Here is a 20,781-nt window from a genome sequence, read left to right on the forward strand (position 1 = left end):
TAAATGTGTACTCACTTTCACACTGGGTTCCGTTAAATGTGTACTCACTTTCACACTGGGTTCCATTGTGCAGTCGGAAGCCCGCCCGGCAGGCACATGTAGCTTGAACTCCGCCACTCACGAACGGCATCGGGATGCAGATCTGGCTGCACTTATTCTTACGAATCTGAACATTTTCTGTGGAAAAAAGGCTGAGATTTGAGTTTGTTGTTGGATATGTGCACACATTATCCAGTTACATCATCCACAAGAAAATACTTTCACAAACTGATACCATATGAAAGACAAGAAAATGCATATTAAATAACTCCAAATAGCAATCTCTTCTCTTCTTCATGGAAGTTTAACAACAAAAATGCTGAGAACTGACAAAATATGACAATTGTCAAGAATCCAAATTCAACCAGTTCAACAGAATGACTCCACTGACAATCAAGCTACAAAACCTGAATACCACACGTTGTGGAACAATCTCTGAATAACACATAGATAATCTCCCCAATCTGCAACTATGCCCCTGCACACAAACTTACTGTGGCCTGGCTGTCTCACGGGGTGCACCACCTGCAGGGCGCCAGGCTTGATGACGTCCTTCTTGATCACTTGCGGCGGGATGGTGCGGTCGTAGCGGTGCAGTTGTACGACGCTGTGGTTGCGCTTTTGCAGGTTAGACACATATAGGGCATTTTCAAAAAGTGTTAGTCCATACCGCGGCTTAATCTGGAAGTAAGGTAATACACAGTCCTCAAAGTTCTACTAAAAATGACTTGAATTTGTTTGAAAGGCATTACTTAGAAGTTGAGGGATGACAAAGTAGACACAATTTATGGACTTTGTTCAAGATATGCTCCAGAAATGAAATACGGCCGGATGATGACCATATCACTCTGCTTTATATGCCGGAGGAATAAAAAAGAATCACTTTGTAGAAGAGGGCCCAGGAACATGGGTAGAATCTCCAGTTAGATGCAGTGAGTGAGAGCAGTCAGTACCTTGGTCAATATGTTACCGGGCCAAAAGAAAAAGAAAACAGTCACAGAGTGATCGAGTGTGAGCATCAATTCCACCAATCCTCCAGCAGTGGCACTGGAGGCCCAGAGACTACAATCAACTCAACACTTACAATTGTCCCTGGGGACACGGTTCTCCGGTTGTTGCCGTCGTAGTCTGCTCGCTCAACAAGGTTGAGGAAGGTGTCTCCCCAGTACACGTGTTTGTTGGCGTAGTCCAGGGTGATGCCGCTGGGGTGGACGATCTTCCGCGTCACAATGCCATGAGCTTCAGAACCGTCGAGATTTGCTCTCCCGATCTTGGACTGTGATGACCAATCTGCGTAGAATATATACCTGAAACACAAAGTTAATCAGTATCGTCATCTTCATCATTTACTCAGAGCATCTAGGACGTCCATCAATAACATTGAAGTCAATAAATAAATATCACATACAGCCTCTGGATGCATCGATGGCAATACTCGTGATAATAGTGAACGTAGCTTGTACATGACATACCCTCTGGATGCACTGATGGCAATACTCGTGATGATAGTGAACGTAGCTTGTACATAACATACCCACTGGCTGCATGGATAGCAATACTCGCGATTATAGTGAACAGAACTTGTACATGACATACCCTCTGGATGCATCGATGGCAATACTCTTAGGCTGACTTATTCCATAGTTGAGCACTGTCAGACAATGTTCGCCAGTAGCTGTGCACAGAAAGATCTGATCTCGTTTGTCGTCAGCAAAATACCAGTTTCCAGACATCCAGTCTTTGGCAATTTGATTCACAGCTGAAAAGAAAGTCAACAATAAAAACAACATGTAAACCTACACATGTAACAGGCTTCATTCATAAGCACATAACTGTCAGTAATATTTGAGCATGGAGTCCGCAGACCAGAGCTGTGAATCGTGAGGCCACGAGAAAGGTGAACAGAGCCTTGGGTGAAACACAGCAGCCATTGTGACCAACAAATTCCCATATATGCAGGCCGCAATATTCCACCTATATCACTGCAGCCTGATATTATCAAGCCTAGATCAGATAAACAAGTGGTTGATATCATCAGCAACTTAACACCATCGGAGTAAGATGACAAGAATGTACTAAACCACGGAGTCTGACCACCAGATACAATCTAGTCATCCCTTTTGTTTGTTTGTTGTTTAACGCCGCACTCAATTATCTAGCTAAATGACGGCAGTCTGTAAATAATCGAGTCTTGATCAGACAATCCAGTGATTGACATCATGAGCATCGATCTATACAATTGGGATATGATGACGTGCATCAACCAATTCAGCAAGTCTGACCACCTGATCCCTTCAGTCGCCTCTTTCAATGAGCATAGTCGCCTCTTTCAATGAGCATAGTCGCCTCTTTCAATGAGCATAGTCGCCTCTTTCAACGAGCATAGTCGCCTCTTTCAATGAGCATAGTCGCCTCTTTCAATGAGCATAGTCGCCTCTTTCAACGAGCATAGTCGCCTTTTATAGCAAGCATGGGTTGCTGAAGACCTATTCTACCCCGGATCTTGCCGGAGAGCAATAATGCCGAGGACATAACTCTGACCCACATCCACAGGGGTTGATAGTCCATTTATGATCCCAGTTGGGGAAAAACACTAACAACATTATGAGGAATACATGCCCACTCTCTGGAACATGACCATGTGTAAACCCTGCCTAGTGGTAAGACTCACATGTAAGTTTGAAGTGGGTGGGTATCTTCCACTGTTTCGAGCTGTCGTGTAGGTCTGCACACTGAAGCTCATTGTCTGCCTTGGTATGATTGTATGACAACTGAAACGATGAAATGAAAATAACGGTCAAACTTCTTTTGGATAACAAGTTTATACAACATACTGCACACACAGTCAACTCAGATAACGAGATACTTTCAATGAGTTGAGACCTTGAGTGTATAAGAACAAATTCAGGATATCTTTAAACATTTTGGGGGTACCTTAAGTCACTTTTTATGACTTATTTGATTGTTCATGGGCAGGAAAAAATATGTCCAAGGGTTTTAAGGAGATTTAATCAGAGGGTTTTATATCTCATATAAAATACCCAAGATGGAAGTGTTTTATCTTACATATAAACCAAAAGATAAATCTACAACAATTTATCAACAATTTCATGGTTCAAACATACTTTCCATGAACCTTAGGAAACGGATGTCAAACATTTCTAGCTGGCTTATATGTACTTGACTATAAAGAGATTATGAACAGCATTGTGGTTTATCAGCATCTCTGTTTTATCCCCTTAACGCTGACTGCCAGGCAGGGCAACAACAAGTAACATTACAGTCCTTCCTCTCTCCAAGCACACACTCTAGCCATGACACCAGACAGGTAGAGGAAAATGTTGGCACTTTTAATGCCTACTCTACGCTTTGGTACAGCTTGTACCCTTTCTGGCCATCATGACATGGAGTTGTCAGGCAGAGAATTTACTGCATCGACAAAAATTCTTCCAGCGCCTTACCCAGCAGGCTGAGTTGTTCTGGTAGTCGAAATCTAGCGTGGTGATCCTGTCGCCGGTAATGTTGAAGGATGGAGACACGGCGTTGGTGGACAGGTCAATGAGGAGGAGGTTGCCGTAGTTGGCAACGAGGAGCCTGGCCGGTGCAGCTGCACACAACAATAAAACTCGTCAGAAATGCAAGTAATCACTCACAAGGATTTAACCACGCTAAATTACATATTTGACACTTCATATTGCACATTCAGTTCAAAATTCAACTTAGCGCTGTAAATTCTACAAGTAACTTGGCCCTAAATTGGAAACATTATGTTTATCTCCTATATAACATATATCTTTATTACGTGGTAGTGTTTTTATTGATGGATGTTTCTCTATATTTGCTCAAATTCGGCCTCGCTAGTCACATGATTAGTACAGGTGGTGAAATCTTACAGCCAATGGCTCTACATCGTCCCATCTTCCCGGCCTTGTACCCCGTCGTACAGGAACAGTTGTAGCTGCCATTGGTGTTGTCACAGTTTTGGTCGCAGAAACCATCAATCTTACACTCATTAAAATCTGTAACACAAAAAATATTCTGACCAAATGTATATTCCAAGCATCAGCCAGTACTTGTGAGCGAGTGAGTGAGTGAGTATGGTTTTACGCCACTTTGAGCAATATTCCAGCAATATCGCGGCGGAGGGACACCAGACATGGGCTTCACACGTTGTACCCATGTAGAAAATCGAACCCGGGTCTTCGGCGTGATGAGCAAATGCTTTAACCACTAGGCTACCCAACCGCCCTCAGGCAGCTCTTAATAGTCAGCAATATCTCAGTTATATCACACGGGCCTGTTGACAGCAATATCTCAGTTATATCACACGGGCCTGATGTCAGCAATATCTCAGTTATATCACATAAGCCTGTTGACAGCAATATCTCAGTTATATCACACAGGCCTGATTTCAGCAATATCTCAGTTATATCACATAAGCCTGTTGACAGCAATATCTCAGTTATATCACACTGACCTGATGTCAGCAATATCTCAGTTATATCACATAAGCCTGTTGACAGCAATATCTCAGTTATATCACACAGGCCTGATTTCAGCAATATCTCAGTTATATCACATAAGCCTGTTGACAGCAATATCTCAGTTATATCACACGGGCCTGTTGACAGCGATATCTCAGTTATATCACACTGACCTGATGTCAGCAATATCTCAGTTATATCACAGGGGCCTGTTGACAGCAATATCTCAGTTATATCACATGGGCCTGTTGTCAGCAATATCTCAGTTATATCACACAGGCCTGTTGACAGCGATATCTCAGTTATATCACACTGACCTGATGTCAGCAATATCTCAGTTATATCACACGGGCCTGTTGACAGCAATATCTCAGTTATATCACATGGGCCTGTTGTCAGCAATATCTCAGTTATATCACACAGGCCTGTTGACAGCAATATCTCAGTTATATCACATGGGCCTGTTGACAGCAATATCTCCGTAATAACTCACCAACACATTTGATGGGGTTCTTGTCGCTGATCTGTTGGCCCTCCTGGCAGTAGCACTGCGGCCCCTTCAGGGTTTCCTTGCACATGTACTCACACTGCTGTGCCCGGCACCCATAGTTGGCTGGCAAACAATCAACACACTACATGAACAATATGTCCTGCTGGGCACTTCATTCTGTTCTAACTCAGGAAACTGTTCTGTTCAACCCGAGGATAAAACTTGTTATCATACCTCCATGTCAGAATGATGAAATCTGAGTGGTCCACGGGATCTTGATAAAATACTGTTTAACCAGCCTTAGCGGGGAATAAATTTCTCAGCAGGGAATAAATCCCTTATACCCCACCACGAGCAAATCAGGCTGCATGCGGATTTCTGAGAGACAGAATAAATACCCTTATACACTGCTTCAAAGCAAACATATGGGGCAATGGAAGTCACGTGTCATAGGACAAGCTAACCTCAGCTCAATCAGAGCTATTTTTGTCAAGTTTTAATTTGTTTGAATTCTTTTGAATTCTATGTCTGTAAGATTAAATCATTATAGCAGGGTCACTGAGGCTACATAGGTTAGGTTGTGAAACCTAGCACAGAACGCATAAAACCCCATGTACCCCATGTGATCCAGCTACAACTGATATTATTGCACACCTGAATGTGAAGTTATGGTCAGTGACATCTCTCCATTCAATATTCATTCATCTATAACAATCAGTGAGTGAAAGGGGTTCTAGTCTGTGGCCAGCAATAGTAAACATATCACAGGTTAGGAGCAGACAAACCACCTAGAGATTGATTCCATCCATGTGGGCAGGCACACTGACATCGTTGATGGTCACTATCTTGGCACTGCCCCACTCAGACCCTGGCCATCCCATCCCCAGCCATCTTTCCAAGTGAGTGACATGTTTATTTCTGATTGCAGCTGTATAATAAACGTAGTTGGACATCAGGACTTCACACCTGTCAGCCCCTAGAACTCCCAGGATCACCCATAACTCCCAGATTCCCAGGATCACCCATAAGCCAAAGATCTCCAGGATCACCCATAACCCCCAGGATCACCCATAACCCCCAGATCTCCAGGATCACCCAAGAGCCCCAGATCTCCAGGATAAACCATTAACCCCCAGATCTCCAGGATCACCCATAATCCTCAGGATCACCCATAACCCCCAGATCTCCAGGATCACCCATAACCCCCAGATCTCCAGGCTCACCCATAACCCCCAGATCTCCAGGATCACCCATAACCCCCAGATCTCCAGGATCACCCATGAGCCCCAGATCTCCAGGATAAACCATTAACCCCCAGATCTCCAGGATCACCCATAATCCTCAGGATCACCCATAACCCCCAGATCTCCAGGCTCACCCATAACCCCCAGATCCCCAGGATCACCCATAACCCCCAGATCCCCAGGATCACCCATAACCCCCAGATTGCCAGGTTAAACCAATAATCCCTAGAACCCCAGAATCGCCCATCAGCCCCAAATGTCCAGGATGATCACCCGTCTGCTCCCAGATCCCCAGGATAACCCATAAGTTCCGAGATCACCATGACCAGCACCTACCACAATGGGCTCCCTCGTCGGCGCCATTGTCTTCACAGTCCACCATGGAGTCACAGACTCTCGTCAGGGGAATACAGTGGAGGGTGCCAGGACATAAATACTGGTTTGGAAGACACTTAAAGCTGTCGATGGCGTCACCTGAAACATGGTCACAACATCCTCAACGCAATTCATCAACACACAATCCTTGATGGTGTTACCGCAAGAAAAATAGAAATGAAGTGTATTATTTTTCAAGAAGTGTAATAATTTTAAAGTAGAGTCATAATTAAAAAGGAATACTTGCTTTACATTGACAACGGTGGTACAAAAACCATTAACACATGAGCACCTGCCTCGCGACATTTAACTGTCTCTCTCATAGCTGTTGGTCATTTATTAACAAGATACATTGCTTCTTTCCAATGATTATTCAAGTGTACGATTATTCAAGTGTTGAAAAAGTGAAAAATACAAAAATGATTGACCATTTAAATTCTATGAGCATAAAAGTAGACTTACCATAAACATGAATAGATACCTATTAATTCAGTATTGCATAGGCTCAAAGTTTACAATCAAACATTAAACTTTAGAATAAAGAATATTGAAACAAAAATATTCATCAAAATTATAGAAAGCCTTTGAAAATTTTCTGTGCCCAAAACTGGATTATGTCATGCAGATGATCAAGCTGCATGACGTCATGTCATAAGTCACATACAATCTCTCCGGTTACGTTGTTTGTAAGGAGTTACTGTGTGCTAAGAGCATGCAGACACATCAGGACAAACGCAATGCAGTGTTACATAAGCAGGTAGTCCGCGTGACAACACTCGGAACAACAGCAACATCAACAGCAACAACATCAGCAGCTACACACAACACACATGTACTCAACGTACGACCGAGATACTGGTGTATGGAAGCCTCAGAGAACAAGAACGTTCATATTGTAATCAGTAACATGGCTTTCACAAGTGTCTCTATCAAATGTTGAGTAGCATATATTTTCAGGAAATCATTTGAAATTAGAGATAAAAGTTTCAGTTTTTTAAATGTTTTTTTTTTAAAATTTGTTCTAATAATGCACACATTTGACACCACAACACTGTGACACAAGCATGATATGATCTGTCAGTGACAGAAGCATGATATCTCATGGTGACATTAGCGTGATATCTAATAGTAACACTAGATGATATGATCCGACAGTGACAGAAGCATGATATCTCATGATGACATTAGCGTGATATCTAATAGTAACACTAGATGATATGATCCGACAGTGACAGAAGCATATCTCATGGTGACATTAGTGTGATATCTCATGGTGACATTAGCGTGATATCTCATGGTGACATAAGCGTGATATCTCATGGTGACATTAGCATGATATCTCATGGTGACATTAGCGTGATATGATCCGACAGTGACAGAAGCATGATATCTCATGGTGACATTAGCGTGATATCTCATGGTGACATTAGCGTGATATGATCCGCACGTGTGTATAAGCAGGATATATCACGGTAACTAAACATGGTATCATCCAGCAGTTATATGAATATGATATATCATGGTAAAACTAGCATGATATGGCCTAATAATGCTACATTTAAGCATGACATGATCCTCCAGAGTATTAAGCAGGATAGATCATAGCAAGGTAATGTGATTAATACGATACATTTAGCAGTGCAGTATATGCCTAGTATGGAATTGCTACATGTAAATCATAAATGGGTAATGGTTGCTCATCACTGAATTTCTGTCATCTGGTCACACCCACATGCATCTGATGATATACAATATTTCAACAGTGATATATGTCATTACATCATGTTATTATATGTCCTCAATACTATTTTTTTAGATTCGTTTTGTTTAACGCAGCACTCAGCAATATTCCAGCTATATGACCGCAGTCTGTAAATAATCAAGTATGGACCAGACAATCCAGTGATTGATATCATGAGCATCGATCCACGCAAGTTGGATACGATGACATGCATCAGCCAAGTCAGCGAGCCTGACCACCAAATCCCATTAGTCGCCTTTTTTAGCAAGCATGGGTTGCTGAAGACCTATCCTACCCTGGATCTTCAAGGGTCTCCTCACAACTAACAAGAGGAGCCATCACCATACTGTAATCTCCACTTGGCCACTGTGACTGACACGTCCCATGTGATAGTACTGACTATAATAAATGGGTAGTTGTAATATGCTATACTCCATCCTCTAGAGCGTCTCAATGCGTGAAGACCATTATTACCTTGGTTAAAGGATCAGTGTGAGCTCATTTTTTTTTTTCTCAGCTCCCTAGGGAGTATACAACCCAAGCTTCACATGGAAGTTGGATGTGATGATCGGATCACAGCCGTAAACATCGACTTGATCCACAGACAAAAGAACATAATTATTTTGATTCTTTGGTGTCATAGATGATATGTGTTACAGAGATTGACCACTGACCTGGGTGTTATAGATTATATGTGTTACAGAGATTGACCACTGACCTGGGTGTCATAGATGATATGTGTTACAGAGATTGACCACTGACCTGGGTGTTATAGATGATATGTGTTACAGAGATTGACCACTGACCTGGGCGTCATAGATGATATGTGTTACAGAGATTGACCACTGACCTGGGCGTCATTGATGATATGTGTTACAGAGATTGACCACTGACCTGGGTGTTATAGATGATATGCGTTACAGAGATTGACCACTGACCTGGGTGTCATTGATGATATGTGTTACAGAGATTGACCACTGACCTGGGCGTCATAGATGATATGTGTTTCAGAGATTGACCACTGACCTGGGCGTCATAGATGATATGTGTTACAGAGATTGACCACTGACCTAGGTGTCATAGATGATATGTGTTACAGAGATTGACCACTGACCTGGGCGTCATAGATGATATGTGTTACAGAGATTGACCACTGACCTAGGCGTCATAGATGATATGTGTTACAGAGATTGACCACTGACCTGGGCGTCATTGATGATATGTGTTACAGAGATTGACCACTGACCTGGGTGTTATAGATTATATGTGTTACAGAGATTGACCTCTGACCTGGGTGTTATAGATTATATGTTTATAGAGATTGACCACTGACCTGGGTGTTATAGATGATATGTGTTACAGAGATTGACCACTGACCTGGGCGTCATAGATTATATGTTTATAGAGATTGACCACTGACCTGGGTGTTATAGATGATATGCGTTACAGAGATTGACCACTGACCTGGGTGTTATAGATGATATGTGTTACAGAGATTGACCTCTGACCTGGGTGTTATAGATATGTTACAGAGATTGACCACTGACCTGGGTGTCATAGATGATATGTGTTACAGAGATTGACCACTGACCTGGGTGTCATAGATGATATGTGTTACAGAGATTGACCACTGACCTGGGCGTCATTGATGATATGTGTTACAGAGATTGACCACTGACCTGGTCATCATAGATGATATGTGTTACAGAGATTGACCTCTGACCTGGGTGTTATAGATATGTGTTACAGAGATTGACCACTGACCTGGGTGTCATAGATGATATGTGTTACAGAGATTGACCACTGACCTGGGCGTCATAGATGATATGTGTTACAGAGATTGACCACTGACCTGGGCGTCATTGATGATATGTGTTACAGAGATTGACCACTGACCTGGGCGTCATAGATGATATGTGTTACAGAGACTGACCACTGACCTGGGCGTCATAGATATGTGTTACAGAGATTGACCACTGACCTGGTCATCATAGATTATATGTGTTACAGAGATTGACCACTGACCTGGGTGTCATAGATTATATGTTTATAGAGATTGACCACTGACCTGGGTGTCATAGATGATATGTGTTACAGAGATTGACCACTGACCTGGGTGTTATAGATGATATGTGTTACAGAGACTGACCACTGACCTGGGCGTCATAGATATGTGTTACAGAGATTGACCACTGACCTGGGCGTCATAGATATGTGTTACAGAGATTGACCACTGACCTGGGTGTCATTGATGATATGTGTTACAGAGATTGACCACTGACCTGGGCGTCATAGATGATATGTGTTACAGAGATTGACCACTGACCTGGTCGTCATAGATTATATGTGTTACAGAGATTGACCACTGACCTGGGTGTCATAGATGATATGTGTTACAGAGATTGACCACTGACCTGGGTGTTATAGATGATATGTGTTACAGAGATTGACCACTGACCTGGGCGTCATAGATGATATGTGTTACAGAGATTGACCACTGACCTAGGTGTCATAGATGATATGTGTTACAGAGATTGACCACTGACCTGGGTGTTATAGATTATATGTGTTACAGAGATTGACCACTGACCTGGGTGTCATAGATGATATGTGTTACAGAGATTGACCACTGACCTGGGTGTCATAGATGATATGTGTTACAGAGATTGACCACTGACCTGGTCGTCATAGATTATATGTGTTACAGAGATTGACCACTGACCTGGGCGTCATAGATGATATGTGTTACAGAGATTGACCACTGACCTGGTCATCATAGATATGTGTTACAGAGATTGACCACTGACCTGGGCGTCATAGATGATATGTGTTACAGAGATTGACCACTGACCTGGGTGTCATAGATGATATGTGTTACAGAGATTGACCACTGACCTGGGCGTCATAGATATGTGTTATAGAGATTGACCACTGACCTGGGCGTCATAGATGATATGTGTTACAGAGACTGACCACTGACCTGGTCATCATAGATTATATGTGTTACAGAGATTGACCACTGACCTGGGCGTCATAGATGATATGTGTTACAGAGATTGACCACTGACCTGGGCGTCATAGATGATATGTGTTACAGAGATTGACCACTGACCTGGGTGTCATAGATGATATGTGTTACAGAGATTGACCACTGACCTGGGCGTCATTGATGAGATGTGTTACAGAGATTGACCACTGACCTGGGCGTCATAGATGATATGTGTTACAGAGATTGACCACTGACCTGGGTGTTATAGATGATATGTGTTACAGAGATTGACCACTGACCTGGGTGTTATAGATTATATGTGTTACAGAGATTGACCACTGACCTGGGCGTCATAGATATGTGTTACAGAGATTGACCACTGACCTGGGCGTCATAGATATGTGTTACAGAGATTGACCACTGACCTGGGTGTCATAGATGATATGTGTTACAGAGATTGACCACTGACCTGGGCGTCATAGATGATATGTGTTACAGAGATTGACCACTGACCTGGTCGTCATAGATTATATGTTTATAGAGATTGACCACTGACCTGGGTGTTATAGATGATATGCGTTACAGAGACTGACCACTGACCTGGGTGTTATAGATGATATGTGTTACAGAGATTGACCACTGACCTGTGTGTCATTGATGATATGTGTTACAGAGATTGACCACTGACCTGGTCATCATAGATTATATGTTTATAGAGATTGACCACTGACCTGGGTGTCATAGATGATATGTGTTACAGAGATTGACCACTGACCTGGGCGTCATAGATTATATGTTTATAGAGATTGACAACTGACCTGTGTGTTATAGATGATATGTGTTACAGAGATTGACCACTGACCTGGGCGTCATAGATGATATGTGTAACAGAGATTGACCACTGACCTGGGTGTCATAGATTATATGTTTATAGAGATTGACCACTGACCTGTGTGTTATAGATGATATGTGTTACAGAGATTGACCACTGACCTGTGTGTTATAGATGATATGTGTTACAGAGATTGACCACTGACCTGGGCGTCATAGATGATATGTGTTACAGAGATTGACCACTGACCTGGTCGTCATAGATTATATGTGTTACAGAGATTGACCACTGACCTGGGTGTTATAGATGATATGTGTTACAGAGATTGACCACTGACCTGGGCGTCATAGATGATATGTGTTACAGAGACTGACCACTGACCTGGTCATCATAGATTATATGTGTTACAGAGATTGACCACTGACCTGGGCGTCATAGATGATATGTGTTACAGAGATTGACCACTGACCTGGGTGTTATAGATGATATGTGTTACAGAGATTGACCACTGACCTGGGCGTCATTGATGAGATGTGTTACAGAGATTGACCACTGACCTGGGCGTCATAGATATGTGTTACAGAGATTGACCACTGACCTGGGTGTTATAGATGATATGTGTTACAGAGATTGACCTCTGACCTGGGCGTCATTGATGAGATGTGTTACAGAGATTGACCACTGACCTGGGCGTCATAGATATGTGTTACAGAGATTGACCACTGACCTGGGTGTTATAGATGATATGTGTTACAGAGATTGACCACTGACCTGGGCGTCATAGATGATATGTGTTACAGAGATTGACCACTGACCTGGGTGTCATAGATGATATGTGTTACAGAGATTGACCACTGACCTGGGTGTCATAGATGATATGTGTTACAGAGATTGACCACTGACCTGGGTGTCATTGATGATATGTGTTACAGAGATTGACCACTGACCTGGGTGTTATAGATGATATGTGTTACAGAGACTGACCACTGACCTGGGCGTCATTGATGATATGTGTTACAGAGATTGACCACTGACCTGTGTGACTCGTCTTGTGCTCCTATTACTTCTCATATTAATCTTGTAAATCTGCCATGGCATGTCATAGCATATATGATGAGATGAGGTGAACTAGCTACCCTGACACTAGATGTCAGTGTTGATCTTGCCACTAATAAGGCTTGTGGAACTCTGCAGCAACTACTGTGTTGTCAGGTCGTGTACAACTCAGTCCACATACTGACAGTGTAGGTATGCCTTGTATACAAACCGAAAAAGAGAGAGTTAGGAATCATGGATATTTTGGGGGATATTTTAATGAAATTTGGTGCTCAGTCTTTACTACATAAAAATATCTCCCAAAATATTCATGATCCCTAATTTTCTTTGTTTAGTATATATATTTGACCGTGTGAGCGTGTCATGTACATAAATACAGTGACAAAGTGGGCGTGACCTTGTTGTAGCAGTGCAGGTGAAACATGTTAAGAGATATATGAATTCAGGATGATCCCGCAGTGGTTAGATTCATATGTTCAGAAGCATATTGTTGATGAAATGATAACTCCAAAAACTAGTCATAAACAGACTTAAGGAAATATAAAAAACATTTGCCAAATCAGCGTAATTAGTGCTCGCAAAAACCATAAGTTTGTTCAGCATAAATCTCTTTGTGTTTCAGGATAATGAAGAAAGCTATTTTGGTATAAGTAAAAGGATTGACGATTGGCCAGCAGCATGTGCGTATATTGTTAATTATTCACTGCTGGCGTGAGCAAATGTTAAATGACTCTCTACTTCAGGGCTTTAATTGTCAGTAAAGCATATGTTGATGACTGTGTTATGTCTCAGCTTGTTACTAAAGTAGAAACACCTCTCGTTACAAACCAACAATATTAACATGATGTAGGACTAGAAACCAACATGTAATGAACCAACAGAAGAATATCCAATGTTAACAGGTAAATCAATGTTGAAAAGAAAAATACAACAAAATTATACAAATCGTTAAACAACAAAATAGATTTGTTTCTCAAAAGGCAAACATCAAAAGAGGAAATATGAAAAAAGAAGCAAAAAAAGAAGCACTGCATAATTTTGACCTTTCCATCTTAATGGATGTTTTCTTTTCATCAAGACATAGACATAGACAACCTTTAAGAATATCCATGATTCATAGTCTCATGTACACCTACAATATTTATCCCTTATCCCCCACTCACGTCTACACCTGCAATATATATCCTTTATCACCCGCTCACATGTATGCCTGCTATATATGTCCATTATTTCCCACTCACATCCACACATGCAGTATATATCCCTTATCCCCCCCCACTGACTACTACACATGCAATATATATCCTTTATCACCCGCTCACATCTACACCTGCAATATATATCCTTTATCACCCGCTCACATGTATGCCTGCTATATATGTCCATTATTTCCCACTCACATCCACACATGCAGTATATATCCCTTATCCCCCCCCACTGACATCTACACATGCAATATATATCCTTTATCACCCGCTCACATCTACACCTGCAATATATATCCTTTATCACCCGCTCACATCTACACCTGCAATTTATATCTTTTATCACCAGCTCACATTTATGCCTGCAATATGTATCCTTTATTCCCACTATTACATCTACACCTGCAATATATATCCTTATTCCCACTATCACATCTACACCTGCAATATATATCCTTTATCCCCGCTCACATCTACACCTGCAATATATATCCTTTATCCCCGCTCACATCTACACCTGCAATATGTATCCTTTATTCCGACTATCACATCTACACCTGCAATATATATCCTTATTCCCACTATCACATCTACACCTGCAATATATATCCATTATTTCCACTATCACATCTACACCTGCAATATATATCCTTTATTCCCACTATCACATCTACACCTGCAATATATATCCTTTATCACCCACTCACATCTACACCTGCAATTTATATCCTTTATTCCCACTATCACATCTACACCTGCAATATATATCCTTATTCCCACTATCACATCTACACCTGCAATATATATCCCTTATTTCCACTGTCACATCTACACCTGCAATATATATCCTTTATTCCCACTATCACATCTACACCTGCAATATATATCCTTTATCACCCGCTCACATTTACGCCTGCAATATATATCCTTTATTCCCACTATCACATCTACACCTGCAATATATATCCTTTATCCCCTCTCACATCTACACCTGCAATATGTATCCTTTATTCCCACTATCACATCTACACCTGCAATATATATCCTTATTCCCACTATCACATCTACACCTGCAATATATATCCTTTAATTCCACTATCAAATTCACACCTGCAATATATATCCTTTATTCTCACTCACATCCACACCTTCTACATATAACCATAATTCTCCGAAATGAGCTAGATGTCCATTCTCCTATGGAGTGTATGAGTCTACGATGGCGCCATGGGTGTTATGATGATGGTGATGGTGTATGGCACGTTGGACACACAGGATGAGACAAGCGGTGAACTAGCAGCATCAGCAGAGCAGTCATCACATGACCAGGAGCCAAGAAGCAAAGCTGGTTGGGTGTGTTGCAATTTCAAAACTGCTCACCAGAAACTAGTTCCATATTGCAAGATACAGTACTAGTTTCTTGATAACAGATTCAATTTTGAGTGGTTTCATTGTTAAAAGAGTTTTAAAATTTGTTTGAAAATGTACAACACATTTCAATATTTATTAAATGTCAATGCCAGAAACAACCCACTCTCCTGTGTGATCATTACTTGCAAAGCACCCATTTTTACGCCCAACCCGCTACCGCAAAGAATGATGGGAAATGGTAAGATGGTATGGATACCAACCTCGTGCATGTTTCCCGCCCTTAAGTTTCACGCCTGGGATACGACACAGGATGACGCAATTAGTACAGAAACTTCATGGATGCACCTAGCTGGCACCCGCCATAGCAACCAGACATATTCCTTGACAACATTCTACAAACTACTTAATGCAAAAATTTCTGTTTCAAAATACATTACAAAAAAAATGAGTCATGGAGTTCTATAGCTTCATGTGGGCTGGCTACTTTATCTTAAATGCTTATTGCATTATAACACCGGGGTATGTCGACTCCTCGGGGTTAGAATGTGGAAGAAAACTCAAATTAGAGAAACGTCATCAGGGTGAATTTCAATATCTGGGAGTTAATTTGAATGGAAAGTTGTTGAAGATTTTAAACTTCCGATATTTATGATACGGATGATGAACAACACATCACTGAGTAAACTCTCACAACCACTCGTTTAGTTGAGCTACAAGTAATATTAAAGAATCATAGACTGAGTTTGAAATGTCCCTGTATCAGTGTCCCCTGAAACCAGGTTGTCATGGAATTGGTAGTCCGGATCTGGCACTAGTAATTACAGCGGGTGCAGCCATTGGCCGTATAGGATCAAACACTTTACCAATAGAATCACTCCTGCTCTCTCATTGGTGGAAACAGACACCTGACACAAGACAGGCTCATCTCACTGTCTCGGAACTCTTATTAAATTGAAAGATTTGGAAGGACTTTTAATCAATTTTGTTTCACATTCGAACAATTTACTAACTTTACTAAACATAAAGTGAATTCAGTCGGCTGACATTTTTGTCTTTCCCGGCAGCAGCCACCAGGGAGAGAGAGCAGCTGTCATTTGTTAATAATTTCATTTCGCTGAAAAAAGAAAGTTTGATTAGCATTCCTGCGACATCATTAACAATAGAAAGAAAACATTCCCATGGAGATCTCATATAAAACCATTCCTACAAAACATTGTGTCATGGCACTGTAGCTCACCTAGTCATATATTGTAGGCATGTTCAAATATCTACAGAGACAGTCACAGGATTAAACCAGAGACCATATACAGAGAGAAACTGCAAGATTCGAAAGTCCACTGTTTCCAAATATTGATATAGTGTCTTTCCCTTTAACATGACTTTATCATCAGATACCTACTTGATGTCTTTGCGTTCATATAAACATTAAGATGCCAATATGCACAGCGACTTAAGTTTGCATTCTTCAACAAAATGGGGAATCAAGGGAAAATGCACAAACCGTCACGATGGATTGATTCGACTTACTGTTTAGAAACCTTTCAATTCTGTCATGATTGAGGAACAACTGTCGTCTATTTCAATCATATTCTGGGCTGTCAATAATGGTCAATATCAACATTTTCTCTAACATTTATGAGCCAATATTTCAGATCACCCCTTTCCCAAGTTGTCCCCTGAATAAACATTAATTCTTCAATAAACATTAGCATATTTGTTTTGTAACGTATGGTTGAGTATGTGTTCCACCCCTGGCCAGGACAGTGATAGCTGGTGGTACTCAACTGACTGACAAGGGCTGTCCCTCCGAATACAGCCAATGATTAAAGCTGGCATAATATTTAAATATTTTTGGTATGAATAGTCAGGAAAAATGGACCAAGATAATTAAGTAACTAAATTTCATAACATGAAACAATAAATGCAAGGTGTTACAATGTCTGATTGGTGTAACACAACAAGGCATCCCTCACACAATTCTGGGAAGATTAAAACAAACCAATTCACAAAAGTTAAACTTTCAATACTCATGCCTATCATGAACAAAAAACTTATCAGGGTTAAAAAACATCCAAATAAAGTATGAGAAGGTTTTCCTGAATTGTCCCAAGCTCCTAAGAGTCCACCGAAAGACGTAGTATATACTACCCACAGATCGATGCCACTCCCAGCCTCATCATCATGCCTGGAATCTATTTATAGCCATTTTCATTGATTCAAAGTATCACCTTGATGACTCGACTCCTGTAGGTTATGTGAAGATGATTATATTTGATTAATTTGATTTGATTAATTAAAAGTTTGTAAAAAAGAAAAACTCATAAAAATCACAAACTTTCAAATAATATGCTATGATATTTCAGCTTCTTCAGATGTTCACAGACTAACACATACAAGAAACAAATGTACTTGTCCATTGATGTCATTTTGCAATATGGCTGCCATTGCAGCCATATTGAAAATCTGATTTAAACCTCTTGCATCAGGTGCAGGTTTCATTGGTCCAGTGGTAAAAGAGGAGGAGCTTCTGAGTCAGATGGACGACTGACAAGCAGGCCATGACATCAGCCCATCTGACATTGTCAGGTCAGCTAATACATTATACAGAAACATTGCTACAATATAGATACACAATATCTAGAATACATGGCAGTTAAACTGTTAGTTTTGAACAAGAAACTGATAGGTGTTTGTCCAAGCAATGACTACGCTTAGGTTTCTAATTAACTTGGAACTGAGTTAATCATGTGGCATGCACTATTTCATGCAGACACCAACGTCTAGCTTACAAACAAGCAGACATCTTGAGAAAATATAACACAACATTTCAGGACGTTAGATGTGCAGGAAGATCAATCAAATATGTAATACTTCTATCACTTTTCCGCATCTAAGTGAGCTTAGAGGGTAGACATCCACTGGCAGCAATGTTACAGCTGACCTGTTTAGTCAGGCTTCAAGCTAGAAAACCATTGCTGGTGTGAGCAATGATGGTAACACCATTGGGACACCCCCCACACAACACCAGCCTGGCAGAGCCCAAACAGAGTTGTGCACCTCCATGGTCGCCCATCACAGTAATTTATACATTCTGCCATTGGGACCATTTCACCCACATATTTCTGGAGGTGGTCATAAAATCCTTGAATTAAGCATTATCTTATCCCCTCTGAAGGTATCCATCATACTTAGACCCTTCCCATCAATAACAATAACATACATATCCTGATGTTCATATACATTCTGATCTTACATTAATGTTATACATGTGGTACTTATCTGTTTACAAAGACTGAAGACGTAACAGGGTATATAAGGATATGGACAGAAACAGGCACAGATGCCAGGAAGGGAGATAATCACAATTAGTGAGACCAATTAATTAATCAGGGTCACTATACTAGCCAAGAAGAAAGCAACATTTGAATATATTAAAGGGGAGAGACGTACAGGGAGGTTGCTCCAGTTTGGGCAGAAATACTCGTATTCTGTAACTAAACCGAGTTAACCTAAACCGATTTAAATTCATTTTCACATATTTTATAGATATTCTAAAGAATAAAGGTTCTGTGGCTACAATGTATTTGAGTGATAAAGAAGGGAGCAAACTCACATTCTTGTGGGGATTCGTCGGACCCATCACTGCAGTCCTCTTCCCCGTCACACACATAGCCCTCCTTCACACAGAAGGGAGTGCCCTTCACACAATGGAAGTGTCCAGCTTCACAGGTCGGGATGCCTGAAACAGTCAACATGGAGATGACAGCAACAGTGTACAGACCACATGGCAACAGTGTACAGACCACATGGCAACAGTGTACAGACCACATGGCAACAGTGTACAGACCACATGGCAACAGTGTACAGACCACATGGCAACAGTGTACAGACCACATGGCAACAGTGTACAGACCACAGGGCAACAGTGTACAGACCACATGGCAACAGTGTACAGACCACATGGCAACAGTGTACAGACCACATGGCAACACTGTACAGACCTCATGGCAACACTGTACATGGCAACACTGTACAGACCTCATGGCAACACTGTACAGACCTCATGGCAACACTGTACAGACCACATGGCAACACTGTACAGACCTCATGGCAACACTGTACAGACCTCATGGCAACACTGTACAGACCTCATGGCAACAGTGTACAGACCACATGGCAACAGTGTACTAAGAAACCCAAACATACAGCAGTGGCTGTTCAAGATCACACCACTAATTACAGTGTGTAAATATAGCTCCTGTTTCACACTACTGTGGTAAACTGCAACCCTCTAATTAAGTCAAGTTGTGGAAGTGTCGGGGTAAACAATGCTCAATCCAGTGACTGAACACCAAAATGTCTCCACCAAGAAAAGGCTGTCGAAAATATTTACTTGATTAGTCGGCGTATGTCAATGTTATCCATATTAAGGTCATATCAAAGTCAAGGTCTTCTAGACTGTAAACAGTGTTTGAATAAAATCACAAGACGTCAGCTTCAATATGTGTTGGAGGAAGCACACAGTGACACATGTTGAAGAAGTCTAACACTTCAGAGACACCTGTGAGTATGGGTTTAGTGCTGACAGACCATAAACAGCAGATCCTGGTATGACTAAGGGACTCAACTTAGCTCAGCAAATTCTGTCCCCATTGCTTCCAGGGAAATTATCTGAATCTACATTACCTTTTCAACTCCCATTATTTGATCCATGAATGCATGCATTCATACAACATTATCAAATCTGTCTAAAAAAAAATAAAAGTCATAGTTACTGCAGTTGGCAAGTTCGTCCTCTCCATTTGCGCAGTCCTCGTCTCCATCACAGAGCCAGCTGCGTGGAATACAGTGGTGGCCGATCTCTGTCTCATTGGGGCACAGGAATGTATCATGGGAGCACACCGATTCTGAAAAAACAAAACGTAGAACAATATAAAACAAAATAGAACAATACA

The 20,781-nt window shown here is 41.3% G+C and overlaps 1 protein-coding gene across 4 annotated transcripts in view; it reads right to left on the bottom strand.

Annotated features, from left to right (window-relative positions):
- The window catches only part of LOC124150359 (low-density lipoprotein receptor-related protein 1-like), a 193,127-nt gene that overhangs the window by 96,075 nt on the left and 76,271 nt on the right, over positions 1-20,781 (bottom strand). For all 4 annotated transcript variants that reach the window (XM_046522356.2, XM_046522355.2, XM_046522357.2 and 1 more), the window contains exons 3-14: positions 20,602-20,733; positions 19,440-19,565; positions 16,087-16,119; positions 6,594-6,731; positions 5,017-5,136; positions 3,933-4,058; positions 3,501-3,646; positions 2,711-2,810; positions 1,636-1,798; positions 1,124-1,346; positions 534-720; positions 49-177 (exon numbers count right to left, since the gene is read on the bottom strand). In XM_046522356.2, coding sequence (XP_046378312.2) covers positions 49-177; positions 534-720; positions 1,124-1,346; positions 1,636-1,798; positions 2,711-2,810; positions 3,501-3,646; positions 3,933-4,058; positions 5,017-5,136; positions 6,594-6,731; positions 16,087-16,119; positions 19,440-19,565; positions 20,602-20,733 — 1,623 coding nt within the window. The remainder of the gene's footprint in view (positions 1-48; positions 178-533; positions 721-1,123; positions 1,347-1,635; positions 1,799-2,710; positions 2,811-3,500; positions 3,647-3,932; positions 4,059-5,016; positions 5,137-6,593; positions 6,732-16,086; positions 16,120-19,439; positions 19,566-20,601; positions 20,734-20,781) is intronic.

The sequence above is a fragment of the Haliotis rufescens genome, unplaced genomic scaffold (genome assembly GCF_023055435.1).
Source record: "Haliotis rufescens isolate VD_foot unplaced genomic scaffold, xgHalRufe1.0.p SCAF_4, whole genome shotgun sequence".
Classification (NCBI taxonomy): Eukaryota; Metazoa; Mollusca; class Gastropoda; order Lepetellida; family Haliotidae; genus Haliotis; species Haliotis rufescens.